Consider the following 21720-nt stretch of genomic DNA (forward strand, 5'->3'; position numbering starts at 1 on the left):
ACCAAAATGCAGACAAAAAGAACATACATTAGGATTAAATTATAACATGGAAGCTACGAACGCAATATTTATTTGATTGGTATCCTAATGGTACTGAACGAGAAGATTTTTATAGGTAATTATATTATATGAAGATTTACGAAAACTAGCTTATTATGTATACAATTTCCATTTGAACATTATTAGTTCAGATTAAGGGGACGTAATCATGATTTGTTATGTACACTTTGCTTGTATCGAATAATTACCCTGACACAACTCATGCCTTTCTTGTATGTTATGTATTTTGAGCAGTTGGCCTTAAATTACTCAATAAACTGTTGACTTGACTTGACTTCAACGATAATCCTGTGAAACTAATATATTCACGAGAAACACTCAAAGCCACAATACAGCAAATATGGAGAACATGTACATGGAAATATCAACATTTGCAAGTTGCAATAACCCAAAGAACTAACACTTTACTTTTGATTTATTACTTATCATTAATAACATTGCTCTTTACTATTTAAAAATATGCCATATTACATGTACACTAACACATATTATGTATTCATTGTTCGAACTGCGAAAATGTGATAATGTGAAAATGCGCCTTGTTATAGATGGGCGGCATTGTTATATCTCATTTCGCCCCGCCGCTTTGCGTATTTTGGCATGTTTACCATTCGCCCCGAAAGTAAAAAATGTAAGAAATCAGCCACATTTGATGTTTGATATCCTGGAGTTTTTAGAACGTTTTACATACATTTAACATGACTCAGATTATCCAAAAAGAAACCGGGCCAAAAATTGTAGTTAGTAGTAAAAATTCACACAGACGCCGATTCTGAAGTTCCAAAAAATATTTAACTACAGATTGCAAAATCTGCTTATTCTACACGTTGCATAGCATATCTAGGTCATTTTTCCGTACATTTCTTGTAATATCTAGGATAGATACGTCTTTTATTTACATAACAAGTAAACAACATGTCAGCTAATCTAGTAATTAATTGTGCTCGTTTAAAATAAGGCATTTGCTAGGCCAATAACTTATGCTATCTGTTACCTGAAAAGAGTCGTCTCATGAATGCTTTTTTGCTCTTCGACTCGTACAGGCATTAAATGTTCGCCCATTATGAAAAAAAATGCAAACAATTATATTTGTATTCAGTTATTACCGACGACTGCATGCGAGAAGCCATTTAAAGATGCACTCTTAATCCCAATAAGATGTACCACAATTAATACAAGTGTTTTAATTTACCAAAAGTTATGAATAAATATCGAAATGAATGGTTCTTACGAAGGGTAGCGTGTTTAATTTTTTAAAAAGGTGCAGAAAAACATGTTGTTGTTTTTTCTACGTTATGAGACAATAGTTGATCACTTTAAATATTTTAGGAATCGCCAGTCATTTACGAGTAATATTTGTAAGTTTGCAGCTATTAAACACACGGTTAAAATCTTGCTTTCAGTAATTAATATTTTCCATAAATGTATTATTTAGTAAGTAGTTTAAGGTTTATCATTCAATATGCATGTTTGTTATACAGGAGTATGCATTGATTTTAAATACGAGTGCCACTTTAAGGATTGATTCTTATATTTCGCGCGCTCACGCTCACGAAGGAGGGGCTCCCAAGGCGGCGTAGACTGCCCTTTATTTCATTTAAAATGGTGAAGAAAAAGAAAAGTTATCTTGGTTTAAAATCGTCATTTTAAACAAAATATTGCGTTCCGACGTAGCATATTCAGTCATCTTACTGTCAGAGACCAGTCTGTTTCGCTTGAAAACATGTTTGTTTTCCAGATAAAGAGTGAATGCCACGCTAGTTTGTTGATAAACTTTGAGGAGTGGGTGGGGTAAAAAATATCGGATTATCTGTAAATTGTTGTGTGAATTTTCCAGGAAGCTCACTTTACGTACTACAACGGCAAGCAGTTCAAAATACATTTGAACGATGATATAATTTTCTATTTATGTTCGAACAGTTGTTTTTGTCTGTAATTTGTTTGGTATGAAAGCAAATGTTCGAACATTCAGCTTCAAAGATCAAGAAAATGTTTGAAAAACGGGATAACCGGTAATAAACAGTAAGTTGTTAATTTTCAAATATATTTATTTAAATTTATAAAACATTTCTTTAATTTTTAAACATTGTTTGCCAAGATTTACTTGTTCAAAAGCAAGTGTTCTGTTTTGATCAAGGCAAGTAACTACAAAGGAATTTAAAAGTAGTTCTGGAAGTTGATATTTTCACTCCTTCTGTTGCAGTGAAAATATCAAATTGATACTTTCACTGTTATTATATCACTGTTAAAACCCCATATTTCATCGAAAAGCATGAAAGAAAAAATGATATTTCACTGTTTTAAACACAATATAAGATTATATAATGCTACATATTCGGCATACGTTCTGTAATTATAGAGAATAGTACATGTAATCATACTAATTACAAATGTTGACCTGGGCTGCAGGTAGTTTTCCGAACCACCCAAGTATGTCCACAATCCTGTGCGTGACGGAATGGGAACCGATCCACAGGTCCCCCGTCTCCTGGTCAACTTCTATATTGTCCACACCCGAGTCCACGTACTCTTTCTGTTCAAAATGAAGTCACAATTAAAGTCACGATAGCAGACACACCTTTGAAAGATTATAAGTATCTTCCATGGCCGAGAGTGTAAGATAGGTTCATTCCGACCCGAGCGTAGGGTGTTTTGCGGAAACGAGGTTTACCTCGTTTCCGCAAAATACCCTGCGCGAGGGTCGGGATGAACCTATCTTATACGAGCAGCTATGGTAGATGCTTTTTCTCCAACCTCAGTTAAAAAAAATTAAGTTAAAATGTATTTTTTGCTGGAACTCTTTTTTGCCTAGTGAAAATAATTGCGTATGGATATGCGATAGCATGTGGTTGTCATGGAAATACGCGCAGTGATCCAGTTAATGTTAATATTCAAATCGGTCCTTTTAAATAGTTCTAAGGAGAATGAAGTTTTATTTATTGAATGGTGCCTGAAAACTGTTCAATGGTGACATTTGAAGCGAGAATTAATTAATTAGCGTTCTAAATATTACCATAAGACAAGATTTCCTTGATGCTACTGACGACAGTCTTCAACAAGGGAGGTAAATACAATGTGTTAAAAGGAGTTCCATACGGGCATTTTATCTTCGCCAGTGGGCAAGATAAGAATTTCTAGCAATTATTGGATCTACTTATCTGAGGTGGGAGAAAACAAGTTACAGTTATTTAGGGTGATCCTTCTCAAACCTCTGATGAATGAAAATGAGGTGATTAGGGTCATAAAAGAATCATAAATTTCTATACCGTTCGATTGCATTGGGTACAGAATGTTAAAAACGAAAATACCTTTGTAAGCGGGGAAATAGAGAAATAAAAGAATGTTGTAACGGAAATACCTTTGTAAGTGCCCGAAATAGAGGGATTAAAGAATGTTGTAACGGAGATACCTTTGTAAGCGGGCAAAATACAGGGGTTAAATAATGTTACAACGGAATAAATCGTTTGTAAGCGGACGAAATAGAGGGATAAAAGAATGTTATAACGGAAATACCTTTGTAAGCGGGCGAAATAGAGGGATTTGAGAATGTTTTAACGGAAATACCTTTCTAAGCGGGCGAAATAGAGGGATAGAAGAATCTTTTAACGAAAATACCTTTGCAAGCGGGCGAAATAGAGGGATTGATGATAGTTATAAGGGAAATACCTTTGTAAGCGGGCGAAATAGAGGGATTGAAGAATGTTTTAACGGCGAAATATAGGGTTCGAAGAATATTATAACGAACAAACCTTTGCAAGCGGTCCAAATAGAGGGATTAAAGAATGTTTCAGCGAAAATACCTTTGCAAGCGGGCGATATAGAAGGAATTAAGAATGACTAAACGGAAATACCTTCCAAGTGGGCGTCATAGAGTGTTTGAGGAATGTTTCAACGGAAATGCATTTACAAGTGGACGACATATAGGGGTTAAAAATGTTTAAATGGAATACCTTTGCAACCGGGCGAGATAGAGAGATTTAAGAATGTTTAAAAGGAAATATCTTTGCAAACGGGTGACACAAAGGAGTCAATGAAGTACAAAACTGAACTATTTTTGTAGGTGGGCGACATAGAGGGATTAAATCATGTTTTAACGGAAATACCTTTGTAAGCAGGTGACATAAAGGGATTAAAATTAATTTAAATGGAAACACATTTGTAAGCGGATAAAATAGAGTTATTAAAAGAATGTTTAAACGGAAATACCTTTGTAAGCGGGTGACATAAGGTATTAAAATATCTTTTTAAACGGAAACACATTTGTAAGCTGATCAAAAAATAGAGTTATTAAAAGAATGTTAAAACGGAAATACCTTTGCACGTGGGCGACATATAGACGGATTAAAGAATGTCAAAACGTAAATACAAGGGTAGGTGGGCGACATAAAGGGATTAAACAAATAATAAAACGGAACAGCGTTTGTAAGAAGCCTGCCTGTTTTCTTTAATCAAATGACTTATTTTTCAGTCTTGATGGGTTAAGCTTTTATGATTTCAGAAGGAACAGAATAGGGACAATGTGTTTGATTCTGCGGCGTATAGAAATACTACTGGTATCAAACTAAAATAATGATTAGGTTAAAGAAATAAATTGTTTACCCATGCTGTTGTCAACTGGTTATTGTCTTCCCTCTTTAGAGCGTGGATAGTTTTCGTTCCCCATTCGGCCATATATGTTATCCTTTAGAAACCATTCAAAATAATGTTTCAGCTCGATATATGATATACATTTAAAATATTCTACAAGACGTGAATCGAAAGCTGACGGGAGAACGAACAGGAGGATTAGCTATTTTGAAGACATAAATGATCCAAATCTATAATTTATTAAATGTACGCATAATTTTGGCATTGCTTCTAAGCTAGCAACAACAACAAAGTTTAAGCTAGGCTGCATTTGCTCACTTTTTATCCGGAGAGGCATTGATGCCGTTGGGCAAGAAATATGAGTCCGGGACAGCGCGCACCACCTGTCGTCCGTTGTAAAACAAAATTGCGCCTTCCTGAATGTGGAACCAGTGTGATAAGCGGAACCACCAGGTCGATCGGAACCAATTGTATCGCGTGATGTAGAACTGGTCGCGGCCTACCGCCACAAGATCGTTCATGCTGGAAAAATGATGAGTATTTTTCAATCATTTAACCAAATACCCAAAAGTTTTAAACGCATAGCGCATCCTATCTATTTCAGGGTTTGATTGCTAATGCAGCGGATGTCTCTGAGACACATACTTAATTTGAAGGGTACTGGAGAAATGAAAAATAATGAAGTCCCTTCTCGACGACTCCGAACACTTCCACGCGATCAGTCGATGACGTCGTTGGATTAGGATGGGTCAATACGTACAGGTATAGGGTCCCTAAGGAATTGAATAACAGTGAAAACATAGAGCCTTAAATGAGTGAGGATGACATTACATGATTAGTATCTTACTTGAGGGTGACATAACTTGAATATTGCAGAATTGAGAGTGACATGTACAAATATTACTGTCCTTTGGGGTGACAGTACATGAATATCATCTTCCACGGGGGTAATATTACATGAAAACTACCTTATTTGGGATGACATAACATACATATAAACTATCTTGATTTTTTCCTTGAGGGTGACAGTACTTGAATATAACCTTCCTTGAGGGTGACACCACATGAATATAACCTTCATTTTATTAGTTCATTAATATTACCTTTCGTGATTCAAGGTACATGACATTTTACCTTCCATGAGGTTGACTGTTCATGAACAATGTATTTCTTAAGCGTAACTGTTCATACATATTGCCTTCCTTAAAGACGAAATAATATATTTTTGGAGAACTTTGGTCGTTGTAAAATTGTGCAACACTCTCTAAGTGATTATTGTGTCATTGAGTGTAAATCTTTCTAATCGACGCGTTATTATGCAATCCTTTTCAGTATAGTGTTTGTCTACATTTACCGGACTCTGGATCCCTCCATGCTGATATTCCGTGGCACCGAACCATGAACCCGTCCATATTTGGGGCGTCTGTGATTGTTAGCGGCGTCATAACTGACTTCTCACCGCTGACGTCGATGGATAAGATTTCACCGCGGTCGCCGTCCCATTCCAATCCCTTGTTGAAAAAACAACAATATGACCTTTAAGCAATATAAGCACACATTTATTGCAACCGTCAAAGTAAAGGTATAACTATCGTAAAGACAAACGTATTCCAAAATGCAAAATGCAAAACGCCGTATGATTTTAAAGGCGGCAGTATTTCAATTTTTAACAACTTTGGAATTATTGTAGCACATTAAACAGCGTGTTTACCTTAAAACTACCGAATTTAAATTATGTAAATTATTATTGTAATGGTATGCTTACGCCAGACGCGAGGAAAATACCATCTTCTATGTAGGTCAGGTCTTCCGTCCCGCCCTCTTTGATTAAAGGAAAGAGGAATAACAATAGTTTTTGATTAATATTCGTTTTGTTATGTTTGTTTAGTTTTGGCCACAGAGCGGAATTGTTAATAATTAATTAGCACAATTAAACCCACAATAACTGCTCTAGAATGTTTAACGTTTTTACCGAAGCCATGACAATGATCTCGGTAATTTTGTTGGAGAAGAAAAGAGGTCAAATATAATAAATTTTACCAAATTTGCTTCAGAATATAATTGCTGTTACGTTGTAAAAAAACAAGATACAAACAAGAAAATCACACTTACACTCAACCAACGCAGGAACAAACCTTTCCTATCGTAGTGATATGGTCCTGGACGAACCTTTGGTATAATTTTCCTGCTAAAATCTGCCCAGTCACTGAAACATAAGCATTTCACAACAGACTCTCAAACCATGGAAATTTTCGATCCGTTAAACTCCCAAACGGTTGTACTTTAATAGGAAATTGCATTGAAAATCATAAAAGTTCAGCTATATGAATGTAAAAGCAGTTGAGCATTTATAAGCAATAAATACATAAAAGTCCGCCTTGAACCTTTTTAGAATGCCGTGGTAGTTACACAGCCTTGTTGTTGCTGGTTGTATTTTAGTTATGGGTCTCAAAACAGGAAAACTGTACAGTATCCACATCACTTTTTATAAACATATTAACAATGATAATGCATATCGTGTGTTACATGTGCCAACTGTCCGGTTCAGGTATGTTAGTCATGCTCTTTGGTGACGAGAGGAAATTGGGCAAGAGTGGTTCAGTGGCGTTAGTGTCCACCTCGTACCTCTTACCGAAGTGTGTGTATGTTCTATCACCACGAGGGTACATTCTCATGGTTTTCAAAAGGTTTCTTAAAAGAAAACAGACTCGAGACTGATTTATATCAGCGTTCAGAGAAAAAAACATGGACGAGCGGTGCCATAATACAATGTTATTTTTTTTAATTTTATAAGGCATTCCAACTAAAACAGTATACATTACAACCTATAATTTGAAATTGCAGAAATGCACTTATTAAGTACTAGGCTAAATCGTTAAGATTTTCAACTTTCGCAGGTGACTAAAGATCCGCAAATGCCACCCATCCGATACACACTCCCTACCACAGATTTTGCGTTGACAATGTGTTTGTATTCTAAGTCAGTTAGATAACCAGAAGAAATATCTTAATGAAAAAGAATGGCTCGTTTGCTTCGCTAAGTCTGCCCATTATTATCATAAAGATATAATTCAGGTCATCTTATTATTATAAAGATTAGACTGAAAATGATATAACCTGTATATTTTGCATTTTGTGAAACAAAACAAAACAGTTATGCGGCCACAACTGACCTTACCTGTAATTCATGGCGTAGTGAAGAACATAACCCAACAACACCACGGACACTACTGACCTTATCTGTATTTCAAGGCTTAGTGAAAAACAAAATCCAACAGCTCCGCAGCCACAACCGATATTACCTGTATTTCATGGCAGATTAAATACAAGAAAGACCATTGATGCAAGGCATCAAAGGGCACCGTTTAATAGTTTATGCATTTGTTATATGTTGAAAAACAAGGAATGTCAAGGCCAACGAGCATATTATGGTGCATTGAACCGCATCTATGAAATTCTCAAAATGTTTGTAGTTTTCTGCATGACAACATAGGCAAAAGCATTGAAATTGAAGATTTTCAAGTTGAACATTTCATTAGGGGTGGTGTACATTAATGAACAAGACAGAATTAGGGTGCTTGTGCACTGTACTTTTTGTCATTGCCACATACCCATATACCAAGTTTTATTTCAATACCATAAGTAGTTTTAAAGTAATGCTCTGGTCAAGAAAAAGTGGCAAAGGGCAATAATTATGTAATTAGCTTAAAGACAGCTATAGTCATTGTGCACTGCACTTCCTCTCGTTGTGCTAAATACGATTGAATGATGTTTAATGAAATTCCAAAAAAAGTAGTTTTCTAGTCATGCTCCGGACAGGAAAAGATACAAAGGGAATAACTCTTGCAATACGCTGAAATAGAGTTATTTTTCATGTACACTGCAGTTCTAATCATATAGGGGGAGGGGACAACGTCACCATGCTGGAAAGACAACTTGTAGGGAAGAATAAGTTACCTCATTCATCATGAAGAAGTGATATGAAATAACAATTTAACAATTTGTGTAGTACTTTAATAAATATTATCATTTCGTCCGAAAGTTGCAAACATAAATAGAACATAATTATTGAACTGTTATATAAAAAGTGAGCATTGTTTACTAGATGAAATGCATTTATAACATAACATGCCTTGTTTTAATCTGTTTAATAATACTAATAACTTCTTCATTTACATAGTAAAGAAGAGTAGAAAATGGATGTTTTAGTTGAAAAACAGCATGTGTCTTATTGGACAATGGCATTTCTTTCAAATATGATAAAAATAACGCATTCAAACTGAATATGTATCAGACTATGTATGAAGGAAATAATACTGTTTCTATTTTTCACAAAGGTTTTGAAATACAACAATGCACATATAAGCATAAATAGGCCAAATATGAAAATAAAATAGTAAACAATGTGTGAAAGTGATACTAAACACTTAAAATAATTTCTTTGTGCATTAAATGAATGTATACCAGAAAAGCAATACTAAATCAAGTCCAAAATGTATAATAACATGAAGAACACCCCTTTATGAATATCTTCATAACAAATCAGAGTACATGTAAACAATAATCATTTATATCATTAGTATCAAATGTGTCCAGTTTAAAGTGTGTTTTCATTTGCATTAAATTACATTGTAATATATACCAGAAAAGCAATTATAAAAATCCTTAAATGTATAAGAAACTGAAGACAATAAAGAATAACACCCATTTATGAATATCTCCAAAACAAATCAGAGGTCACCTATATATAAAACAATAATCATTCGTATAATTAGTATCAAATGTGTCTAGTTTTTGTGTGTCTGTTCATTATCTTTAAATGAGCATCTTTAAAGTGAAACTCTTATTTGAAATCAATACATATAATTGTATATATAACACACATCAAATTGAATGAAAAAAACAATAACTACTTACTAAATAATGCATTTACTGAAATATCGTTTACTGATAACAAGCTTGTCACCCTGTTTATAATAGCAGAATGCATGACAAATATTAAATGATCAATTGGTGATTGCTAAAAGATTTACTGTGGTCTACTATAGTATCACAAGGCAGAATACCATGTTTTAAGTTCATTCTTATTAGCAAATTGAACTCAAGATCCTTCATTAGAAACATTGTTGTTGACATCTATCAACCCATTTTGAAAAATGAAAACAATAATATTAATTATCATAAGTCTTACTGGGGAGTAAAAGTGCATCTTTAAAAATAGTGTGTGTGTTTTTTCACTTAAATATGTAACAATTCAATTTGACAAATGAGACAAATAGAAGTAGTAATTGTACATAAAACAAAACATTAACACAAATTGACAAAGCTCAATATAACAGGAAATCTATATTATGAAAACACAAATCCTTAAAGGCCATAATTATTTTAACTGAATTAAGGTATAAGTAATCCACACTTTTATAAAGCTTTTACGGACAACATAGTTATTATCATGGTACGTTATGGGACTTTTATCCAAATTTTGAAGATTTTTTACTCTTAATTAAAAATATTTTGTCTTTATTTGATTTTTTTCACATATCAGAGATTATGAAATAAACACAACAGTTTCTGGTAAAATAAACTTCAGTTAACAGAAAAATTACGTTCAACTGAACATATTATTGATACATCGATAATCGATGTCTATTTGTTTTATTTAGTCAATGGTAGTCTTACATTTAGAACTTTTCACAATAATTCTTCACTCTTCAACATTTGAAGTTTGGTTTGTTCCCATGCGTTTGTACTTGTAGTGTCTGCACAGATGAAAATTACTCAATGCTGAGTCAATGCTGATTTAACAGGTCTTTACCCATCTAGAATGTTTAGTGCTGTAAAAGAAAAAAAAGTACTTTCTAACTAATTTGTATAGATAATAATACTGCCATACATATACAAAATAAAATATAAACAGTTTAATATTTCTCAACATTATTTAAAAACAACAACAATAAGCTGATACATACATGTATATAATATAAAGAAAATTACTAAATTTATCAATAAAATTCATCATCACCACCACCATCACCACCACCACCACAACCACTGGATTATTGAAAACAGTGAGTTTATAAAACTACAAACACCAACTCAAATATGTTTTATATGAAATACTCACATCATCTCTATCAGATGTGGATAGACATGGATGTCAAATCTGTCTCAATGATCCAACAAAGTATTTAATGCAGGCTGGAATTCTTCATATAATAGTAATATTCAGTCCTTTTCCTGCCTGAAAGAAATTAGACTTCTGATTATCAACCAACAGAAACTACAACCGTAAAATACAAATGCACATGTATTAATTATACATTCTGCACTAATATCCGTTTTAGCCAAGAGTAATGGTTGGTAGGCACAAATGTGTAGTTGTTGTGCATATGGTTGATAATGATTCACAACAGTATGGCGTTCAACGAGACCTACACCAAGCAAATGAATGTCGCTTGTGTCCAAGCTGTTGTGGCTTCCAGCCCGAAACCATGTACATCTTTTAATACAGGTTTATTTTGAAAATATGCAGTTTGTAAACAAATAATGGGTATTTTTAAGTGTAATATTTTTCTAAGATAAAACAATCAAATAAAAGATTACATACTCATATCATATACATAAATGATGTACATAAGTACATTTAAAATATGTAACATGTCCATAATGCACCAGTCAATGTATTGTAACCACGGCCCTCCAGGTCTGGGGATATGCCGGGATATGCCGGGGAAATGGGCTGTGTTTTTAACTTTCAGGTGGCCTCGCAGTGCCGGGTGAATACGGTGGTTTTGTCATTGAGCCAGATAAAGCAGGGAATATGCCTTACCTAGGCTCCCTGGGGTACGGGCATATGGCGAGGATTTGACCATCAGTTCGTCCCCGCAGGACGAGGATTTTACCCGGGGTTGGCTGGACAGAAAGTCAAAGTCCCAGCTATTCCTCGGACCTGGTGGGGCATTGGTTACAATTGACTAGTGCATTATAAGTAGATGTAAAGTATGTAACATGTATATTTATAGTACAAGTAGAAATATTAAAACGCTGCCTTAACGTTTAGCAAATAAAAATGATTTCAGAATTCCAAAGAAATTAAAAAACAAACATTTTTGAACATATAAAGTTACACAACTAGTCAAGGATACTTACATGAATAGCCCTTTGATACAAATATCCCAATTCCATGCTGATTGTTGACATTAGTTTTTTCGACAGAAAATCTTCTCTTACGCGTATAATTCACTTATAATCCATGTTTTACTGTAATGACTCAAATTGTTAGATGTATCGTAATGAACTGTCAGTGTGTACTTTTAGTGTTTGCTTATTTTAAAAGTATATTCATGACAAAACCGAGTTTCCAACTATTAATCGACGATGTAGAAATTCCATTATTGACCTATGAATAGCGGGGAAATACCCTCTGGTTCTAAAAATAGCAACATCCGGATATGTGCAGTGTTCTAAAAATAAAACAACTCGGGGGCAATCGTAATACAATTTTACTAATGTCACCTTCAACACATTAAAAATAAAGTTAGGTGAACATTTAATCCAATATCGATTAAATTAAAGAAAACAGCTTAACTCATTGTTTATTAATGCAGTAAACATAACAAAACAACATAAAACATAATTATTCCCATTCACATAATTACCGGTCCACACATTTTACATTTCATTCGGAACTCCTCCGAATATTTACATTTCCGGCACATGATATTACTGTTAACCAATCGGAAAACGTAAACGAAACGGGAACAGTTATTAAACTTATTTGTCGTTCTTCAAATATAATGTTTTGAAGATAAATTGAAGACAATCTATTCAACCACAAATAGCATTTTTAACACCCATGCAATCGCCATCTATTTGCATTTTTAATCATAATAAAATAACAGTAAAACCCAACTGTCAATCAACTTAAAAACCGCTCCTACCACTAACTAAAATAAATTCCCATTCCATAATAGGCGCGCCAAAAATGACACAACAACTGCAGCCACAAATGACTTCACCTGTAGTTCATGGCATATTGAAGAACAAATCCCAACAGCACCGCAAACAAAACTGACCCTACCTGTATTTCATGGCATGGTGTAGAACAAAACTTAACTACAGAGCGGCCACAACTGACCATACCTGTATTTCATGGCATGGTGAAGATCAACACTCAACTACAGAGCGGCCACAACTGACCTTACCTGTATTTCATGGCATAATGAAGAATAAATCCCAACAGCACTACGGACACAACTGACCGCAACAATATGTGGTCAGCAATTTAAGTTATTATAATTCCACAATACTAGAATGGCATTTGAATTATCATCAAAGGTCGTATGGTGATATTTTTCCTCTTATCGTTTACATGATAAATGATTAAATACTGTATTTCATTTTATCGTACACACTCTTAATTCACTGATAACGGGTCCAGGTGCGGGGCAAGGATTTCACGTCAGTTGGGGGGTAACTTTGGGGTGTAACCTTTTGACTTGCCCGTCACTCAGATCTTAACTTAAGTGGTTTTAGATTATGGCAGGGGAGATGGGCATTTGCGCGTATTTTATTGCTTTTTTCCCCTATATTTAAATATAAAAAATGGACGGATTTAAGGGGGTGGGGCGGGGCTCATGGGGCGGGTGAGCCCCGCCCAATTGATCCGCTAGTGGAGTCAGTATATCCTTAAAGGATTCGATATAAATAATAACGTATCTCCATCTCATGGGATCGTCGACGACTGTTTGTTTCGTTATTTAATTAATTTTACGAAAGCTCTCAAAGTGTGTGCAGTATTTTATTAACAGTTTACTTTTAAAAAAATGAATTTTAAGACGCTAGATTTGCAGTAAAACTATTGTAATCATTAATCCATTAAAATAATTTGTAACACATCATAAGAAAGTACATGTGTACTCATTTGAAACGTTTTGTAAGTTTGAACATTATTTATTTTACTACGTCTGTGAAGAAAGTTTTATTAAGTTATTCAAAGTGCTAAGCCTTTTGCTCGACACGGTGATTTCAAATCAAACCCACATACTCCTCTTTTATCTGTTTATTCAGTAGCGGATTTAAACGTTTGAGTAGTCGAAACGAGTATACATATAACCTTTTTTGATATCTGAAGACATGCCTTCATAAAAGTCATTTTAATGTTAAGTTACTAATAATTTGTATTGTATCAACGATCTTAAAACAAATCACTATCCTAGCTTTCATTATCTACACTTTTACCTGTTTATTCAGTAGCGGATATAAACGTTTGAGTAATCGAAACGAGTATACATTATAATCTTTATTGATATCTAAAGACATGCCTTCATTTTTATGTTAAGTTACTTATAATTTGTATTGGATCAACGATCTTAAAAAAATCACTATCCTAGCTTTCCTAATCTATACTTTTAATTGTTTATCGTTACAATCCACATCACAGCACATAACATATTAACAATGATAATATTTAATGTATGTTGCATGTGCCTTCTCTCTGGTTTTAAAATATGGCAGGAGGCAGGGGGCATTTTGGACGTATTTTATTACTTTTTTTCCTCCTATTTTAAAATAAATAGTAATGTTGGACGATTTTAAGGGGGAGGAGGGCGCGCCAGGTGTGCCTCACCAAATGGATCCGCTAGTGGAGTCGGTATGTCCTTAATGGAGTTTACATAAATTATGACGTATCTCCATCTGATGTGATTGTCGACGACTATTTGTTTCGTCATTTTAATAATGTTACGAAATCTCTCAAAATATGTTCAGTATTTTATTGACAGTTAACCCTTAAAGTTATAAATATTAAAATGCTAGATTTACAGTAAAACTATTCTTCTTCAATAATCCATTGGAAAAATTTGGAACGCACCATAAGAAAGTACAAGTGCACTCATTTGAAACGTTTCGTTAGTTTGAACCAAATTTATTTTACAAAGTCTGTGAAGAAAGTTATATTCAAAGTGGTCAATAACTTGTTCGACTCGGTGACCTCAAATCTAACCTTCATACTCCTCTTGTATCTCTTTATTCAGTAGCGGATTTAAACGTTTGAGTACGTCGAAACGAGTATACATATAATCTTTATTGATATCTGAAGACATGCCATAATATGGTGGCATACTTCTGCCACCAGATAAGCATATAACTAACTTGTTAATCATTTACCACTTATCCAAAATATCGCTAACTGGTAAGTGATTAACTAGTTACGTAACTAGTTAATCACTTAACTAAGTAGTTAATAATGTGGTTAACTAGTTACGTAACTAGTTAACCACTTAACATTAAGCTGGTAAAATAATACAAGAATGGCAGTTGTAAGCACTAACATGCATTTATCTCCCGTTATGATCTTTTATTTATTGAAAAATACTAGTTACGTAACTAGTTAACCACATAACTAACTACAATGTAGTTAATTATATGGTTATCTGGTGGCAGAAGTATGCAACCATACCTTCATGAATGTCATTTTTATGTTAAGTTGCTTATAATTTGTATTGTAGCAACGATCTTGAACGAGCTTTCCTAATCAACACTTTTACTTGTTTATTGTAACTTATAAAACAGAAAACAAGTATATTCTTTATTTTGATTTGTTTTATTATCAATCTAATATTTTACATGTACATATTACTGTTAATGACTAAATTGAAAGTCAGCATCCTACGTATATATATATGAAGTCATCGATTTTCATCGAAGTCGATAATCATGGCATTCTTAGAAAAATACGATAAAATTACTCATTTTTTTATTTCTTTATTGACATCTGACGTCACAGTAATCCAGTTCTGATGACGTCAGTCAGTATTAAATCACATATGGCGTCTGGTCTACTTAGACAGGTATGCGATGTCACAAGTAATCGTCTGCTCGAAGAGGCTGCCAATCATAAGCTTGCCCTCTGCATAGACAGCGGATGTGGAGCCGGCACATTCCTCCCCATTATCAGAATAAATCTCCTCGACAGCATCGACTCCGCCATCGCTGACCTTCACACGAAGCACCTGCAGAAAATAACTTATAGTTATGAAAGATTGTCGAAATAGAGTATTTTGGGCGGTATAGTCAGCACAGTCTTCGCCTCTCTCTTCTATAGCATACACTCCGCCATCGCTGACTTTGACATGAAACTCTTTGTGGAAAAGGAAGAATCATTTCAAATAAATTATGATAGTGAACGCCATAGCAAATGCACACTATTCCTTTATTCTATCGTTTGGTCAGTGTATGCTGTCGATTTTACGTAAATTTATATAATGTTCTCAATATGTTCTATAGTGTTCTTAACGTATGTTTAATGTTTTCTGTAGAGTTCTTATTATGTTATATTGTAATACATGTATAATGTTCCAAATATGCGTTAAGGTTTTCTTTATGTGCTCTGTAGTGTTCTTGGCGTGTTCTTTTTATGTTCCATTGTATTTAATTACGTTCTAAAGTGTTATCAATATGTTAATATGTTTTGGCTTGTTCTTAATGTGTGTTCTGTAGTGTTCTTAAAACGCGCTGATGTGTTCTTAATGTGTTCTGTCTGTACATAACCGTTTATGTGTTTAAACGTCACGTTGTTTACATTCGTGAACAATAATTATTGATGTGTAAATATAATTACACTTTGTCATACATTACAGGTGAACAATTGATGTGTAAATATAATTACACTTTGTCATACATAACAGGTGAACAATTGATGTGTAAATATAATTACACTTTGTCATACATAACAGGTGAACAATTGATGTGTATATATATTTACATTTTGCAAAACCTGACAGGTGTTTAAGTGACGTGTGACTATCTTTACACTTTGTCATACCCTGAGAGGTGAACAATTCATGTGTAACTAACTTTACACTTTGTCATACCTGCCAAATGAACGAGTGATGTGTGACTATCTTTACATTTTGTCATACCTGACTGGGAGCGGTTTGCTTGCCGAAGATTCCATAAAAGTCCACAAGCCTCCACGTGACCGAATGGGAGCCAATCCAGAGGTCACCAGTCTCTTGGTCCACGTTGATATTATCAATGCCTGTGTCCAAGTACTCTTTCTAGATGAAGAGAAAGGAAAAGTCATTGTGATAGTTTTTTATAACTTAATTCTCTTTATATGGTTGTTTTAAAACATTTAGGTATACTAGTTATAGCAATATGAGTTACAATCCTTTCAGGTCTTAATTTAGTACCAATGTCATTTGAAGAATGTGAATCGAAAACGTTTTACACCATAACAGATGTCATATGACAAATTCAAATTGGAATGATTCATCACTTCCGTTAGCATTGGTATCTTCTTTAGTTGCCAAACTAAACTTTTTGTTCGTTTTGCTTGATGTGTTTACACGTGTATGTTTAATAATAGTTTCCCTACGACAAAAAGATTATTATTACAGTTAGAACCAAGTTGTCAAACTTGATTTTAAAGATGACGACCGTCGCTCAAAATTTCACCCCATCAGCAGGTGACAATAAACAAACATACTTCGATGTAATTTCGTCATGTAAATAACATTAACATAATGGTAATAAGTCCTTATTTTTAAAGACGGATATTACAAACGAAATAGTTTAGCCTAAGTTATGAGTCTGTAAGTTATTCGTTACACGATAATAACAAAGAATATGGCTTACCCAGAGCGGAGTTAGTTTATTGTTGGATTTCCGACGGTATGCGTGTAGCGTCTTCTTGCCCCACTCAGACATGTAGACCGTCCTGTCGTGTACAAATAAGCACGTTTCAATAGCCTTATCACTGTTTCCCATCACTGAATGGAGCGAAACGGAATGAATCAGTCGTTGGTGCGACGATGTATTTGAATTAATATAGTTATCGATTTATCATAGGTGCTTTATCAACTCATCAACACCAACTGAGGAACGTTATTTTGGTCTCTCAAAAGGGACACAGAACTGGACACGATATGGGCATATTTACTTGTCTTCTTAATTAAGCTAACATAAATTACTTAACCCAAATATCAGCCTTATGTTCCCCAAGACATGGCTAAACAAGTGTGCATTGGGACTTTTCTTCGTAAATATTTCAGAAAGGAAAAATCCCAGCAACATTTGCCAAATAGTTTGGCCGAAATAATAAAATATTATTGCCAAGATGAGGTTTGCATAAATGCGTTAGCGAAGATATAGATTTGTTTTGAAAGTAACCCTTAATTTGTAACAAGAAATAAAGGAGAGTATGCACTAGTTATTCATGTTTCGCCCCAACGGGTGAGTAGAAAGAAAGCGGTGATGATTTCAGACAAGCAGTATTTTGACAGGTGCTAAGAGCTTGCCACCCGGGAAATATACTTTGTCGGGTTTCAGTTTCCTAAGCTTTTTTATCCCTGGCTTACATCCGACCCTAGTCATTTTGACAAGCTTCCCTGGATGGACAAAACAGCATTTGCAGTATGTGTTTATCCTCTGGGGGTGCCCGAAAACCCATTCCTTTTGGCGGGAAACATTGACAAGTGCATAGTCTTATAGTACCGCTCTGTGAACTATAGACGTACCGTTTGTCCGGGGAAACGCTGATGCCATCCGACAAATAATACGTTTCGCTGACAGCCTGTCTGGCCCGATGTCCGTCGTAGAAAAAGATAGTTCCCTCCTTTATGTGCAACCAGTGGGCAAACTTGATCCAGTCCCCGGAACGGTACCAGTTATAGCGGGTGATGTAAAACTGGTCCCGGCCCACTGCTATGAGATCGTTCATGCTGGAAAGCAATGTTTAAACCATTGTTAGAGGACGGTCATTAATACTGTTAAACCAATGACGATCCAGCTTAAACTATGCAACATCGACGTATATCATCGACGTGACGAGTTTTCCTTGCAAAGAAGTTAAGCTGGCAACACCGATCCGATAGTTGCCGAATATCGTTTGATATTGTCGGTAATCTTCAGCCTATGGTGGCAAGCGTTCGATGCGATACGCCAAGAAAAAAGGCGGAATGCTGCCACAACATGAACTTCTTACAATATTTACTTACAATGTGAAGTTTGGATCGGTGATCGTACGAATGTGCCGAAGGGAGACGGGCCTCTTCTGAACCTGGAACACTTCGATACGGTCTTCGGGTGGGTGAGGACATACAGGAAAACTTCGCCTGGAAAGAATGTGGAATGTCTTTAGTGTAAAACTTAATTAACGTTTCATCGAATAAATACGAGCAAACAACGGACACTAAGTAGTAGTAGTAGTAGTAGTAGTGAAATTAAGCTCATTTGAAAAGCTTTCCTCATGGATACTGTCGATGATGCTGAGGGTGAGCTCGTGCGTTCGTTTTGTATAACAGTGTTATTGTTATAATAAATCATATATATATATATATATATATATATATATATATATATATATATATATATATGTGCTTTATTTGCCTATGCCGGGTAATCCCATGCGGGATTCCGGAGAAGTTACCCCGCCGTGGGTTTGTTGGATATGCTAATGTCGAGCTCTTTGGTTCACTGTATCTCTGAGTATCTATATATGTTTATAGCCATACGTACCTCTCTCTGGCTCCGTTCATGTAGTGATACCTTGCAATCTTCAATGCCACCGCTCATAACCCCTCGATTCGAATTGTCAATAATATTTGGACCCAATGACATAATAGCTTATGCTTTCTTGTTTCGTCTTAAGTGTGGTTGATCACATATAATACAGTGAGGACTGTTTAGAATATTAAACAGAGCTCGCCGCAGTGGGACGGCCAGTAATAAGTGATAAGCCAAACAGGGTACGAGTTGTACTTAAAGAAACTTCGGAAAAGTTAACAACCTAGTTCTCAAACTGCTTGCTGGGGCGAAATAAAATAGTGATGATGATGATGATGATGATGATGATGATGATGATGATGATGATGATGATGGTGATGATGATGATGAGGAGTAATAAAAGCTTTGACTTTCATGATCATACTTACTCCAGGGACTGGTTAGACGTTGGTGACACGTCCATGTACCGCATCCAGCCTGGCGACTGCAGAACAATTATACATGGTATAACATTTATAATATTTCTCACATAGAATTTTAAACACAGTGTCGATAGTTTAATGATACTAAGAAAAACAAGTTGTTTTATACTTTCCTTGAAATGTTCATAGCTAGAATTAGGGAAACGACTGCTGGTTTGCTTTTTATTATTATGTGTATAAAATGGTTTGGAGCTTCAATAAAAACTAAAAGAATGACATGTTTTGTAGACGGTGGCGCGGAAGACGTGACTGACCTTGGAGATGGATTGGTCATCATGTCCACGGTAAGCTGTAACAGTCCAAGCCTGATCGCTTCTAGATGTCTCTCGTCCTTTGTCTAAACGTCTGCCATAGTTTTTTGTGTCGTCATCTACACAAAGACGTTAACCAAAACCCAACAGCAGCGCAGACACACCTGCCCTAACCTGTTTTTCATTGCATAGAAAAGAACAAAACCCAACTGCACCATTGACACAATGTCATCTGTCCTTATCTGTATTTCAAGCCATAGTAAATAACAAAATCCAATAGCATCGCGATCACTTCTGACCTTACCTGAATTTAACGGCATTGTGAAGAACAAAACCCAGCAGCACCGCGAAAACAACTGACCTTACCAGTATTTCATGGCATTGTGAAGAACAAAACCCAGCAACATCGCGGACACAACTGACCTTACCTGTATTTCACGGCATTGTGAAGAACAAAACCCAGCAGCACTGCGAAATCAACTGACCTTACCAGTATATGGCATAGTGAAGAACAAAACCCAACAGCACCACGGTCACAACTGACCGCAACATAATATGGTCAAACTAAGTTTATTTCATTTCACAAAACTAGTATGGCTTTAGTATAGCCATTAAAGTCCCATGATGTTTTAGTGATGTAAACTTATTTTCTTATATGTATATCCGAATGGCTTCTCTTTACTTTTTTGACATTTTCAAAACCTAGAATGATTTGATAAATGCAAATATAAAATTTAATGAAACCGAAAGTATAATTCAAGTATAATCTAAATTGAGCGCGCACATCGTCATTACGAAATTTGCATATCACGTGACTTTCTGTATACCTTAAATTCTATATAGTTTTAAATATTTATGATCTGCATTTTTAAGAAGTGTTTGGTTTAAACAGTTTTCCCGGTAATATAGTAATTACACTTATTTCATTTTTAGTTTACTGTATGATATCGAAATTGCAGAAAGATATACAGTTATAGTATAAAAAATAGTTTGGTTTTAGTGGGGTCGAACCTACGCCAGTAAAGGAAGGAAAAAAACACACCATAAATATACAAACACTTGACCACTAGAGCAGGAGATTTTGAGACATTTTAACAGCTTGAGCATACATTCATGATAGCACGTGATAATGTAAATCAAATAATCACGAAACAACAAAGCATGGAAATTGTGGTCTTCAAAAACGATATTTTAGCAAATGTCAGCATTTGCTGAAGTGTTCCAGCTTTTACAATCTTAGTTTTAACACTCCTAATGATTTACCACACTTCATTTCGTCATACACGATAAGTGCATTTTACAGGAACATGAGCAAGTGCCTATCTGCGGATGTTCACTAAACAACATTGATTATGTGCTCCGCCCACTTTTTTGCTTCATTAGCATATAGAAAGTCAGAGGACCAGTTTGGCATTTCATTTGTATTTCCCATATATTTCTTTTTAATAAAATTCAATTAAATTGACCTCGGGAATTTATCAGACATTATATGAGACACTGTTATAGTTATATACACACTTTTATTCTATTTTCATCCTTTTTTAATCCTAAGTGGCACGTAGGCCTTAAATATAATATGGTTATATAATGCCCCTTATCGTTAGCATGTAAAATTATTAAAATCCGTAGCCCATTCTAATTGCATCGATAAAGGGTCAGTCGTATTTGAAGGAGTCGTTATAAATTATGACGTATCTCTATCGGATGTGATCGAATAATACTATTTCTTACGTCCTTCAATTAATTATACGAAAGTTATGAAAACATGTGCAGTATTTTCAACACTTAAAACACTAAATTATAAACGCTAGCTTGACAGTAAAACTATTCAC

The 21720-nt window shown here is 34.9% G+C and overlaps 1 protein-coding gene across 1 annotated transcript; it reads right to left on the reverse strand.

The window, feature by feature from the left end:
- Positions 1-15485: 15485 nt before the first annotated feature.
- LOC128215206 (serum paraoxonase/arylesterase 1-like) lies at positions 15486-20208 on the reverse strand. Its single transcript, XM_052921915.1, has 8 exons — positions 20193-20208; positions 19892-20007; positions 19584-19639; positions 18648-18764; positions 18168-18371; positions 17287-17368; positions 16569-16706; positions 15486-15659 (listed from the first exon to the last, which is right to left on the reverse strand). The coding sequence occupies exons 1-8, from the start codon at positions 20206-20208 to the stop codon at positions 15486-15488; spliced, it is 903 nt and encodes a 300-aa protein (XP_052777875.1).
- Between the last annotated feature and the right edge of the window lie 1512 nt (positions 20209-21720).

The sequence above is a fragment of the Mya arenaria genome, chromosome 13 (assembly GCF_026914265.1).
Source record: "Mya arenaria isolate MELC-2E11 chromosome 13, ASM2691426v1".
Lineage (NCBI taxonomy): Eukaryota > Metazoa > Mollusca > Bivalvia > Myida > Myidae > Mya > Mya arenaria.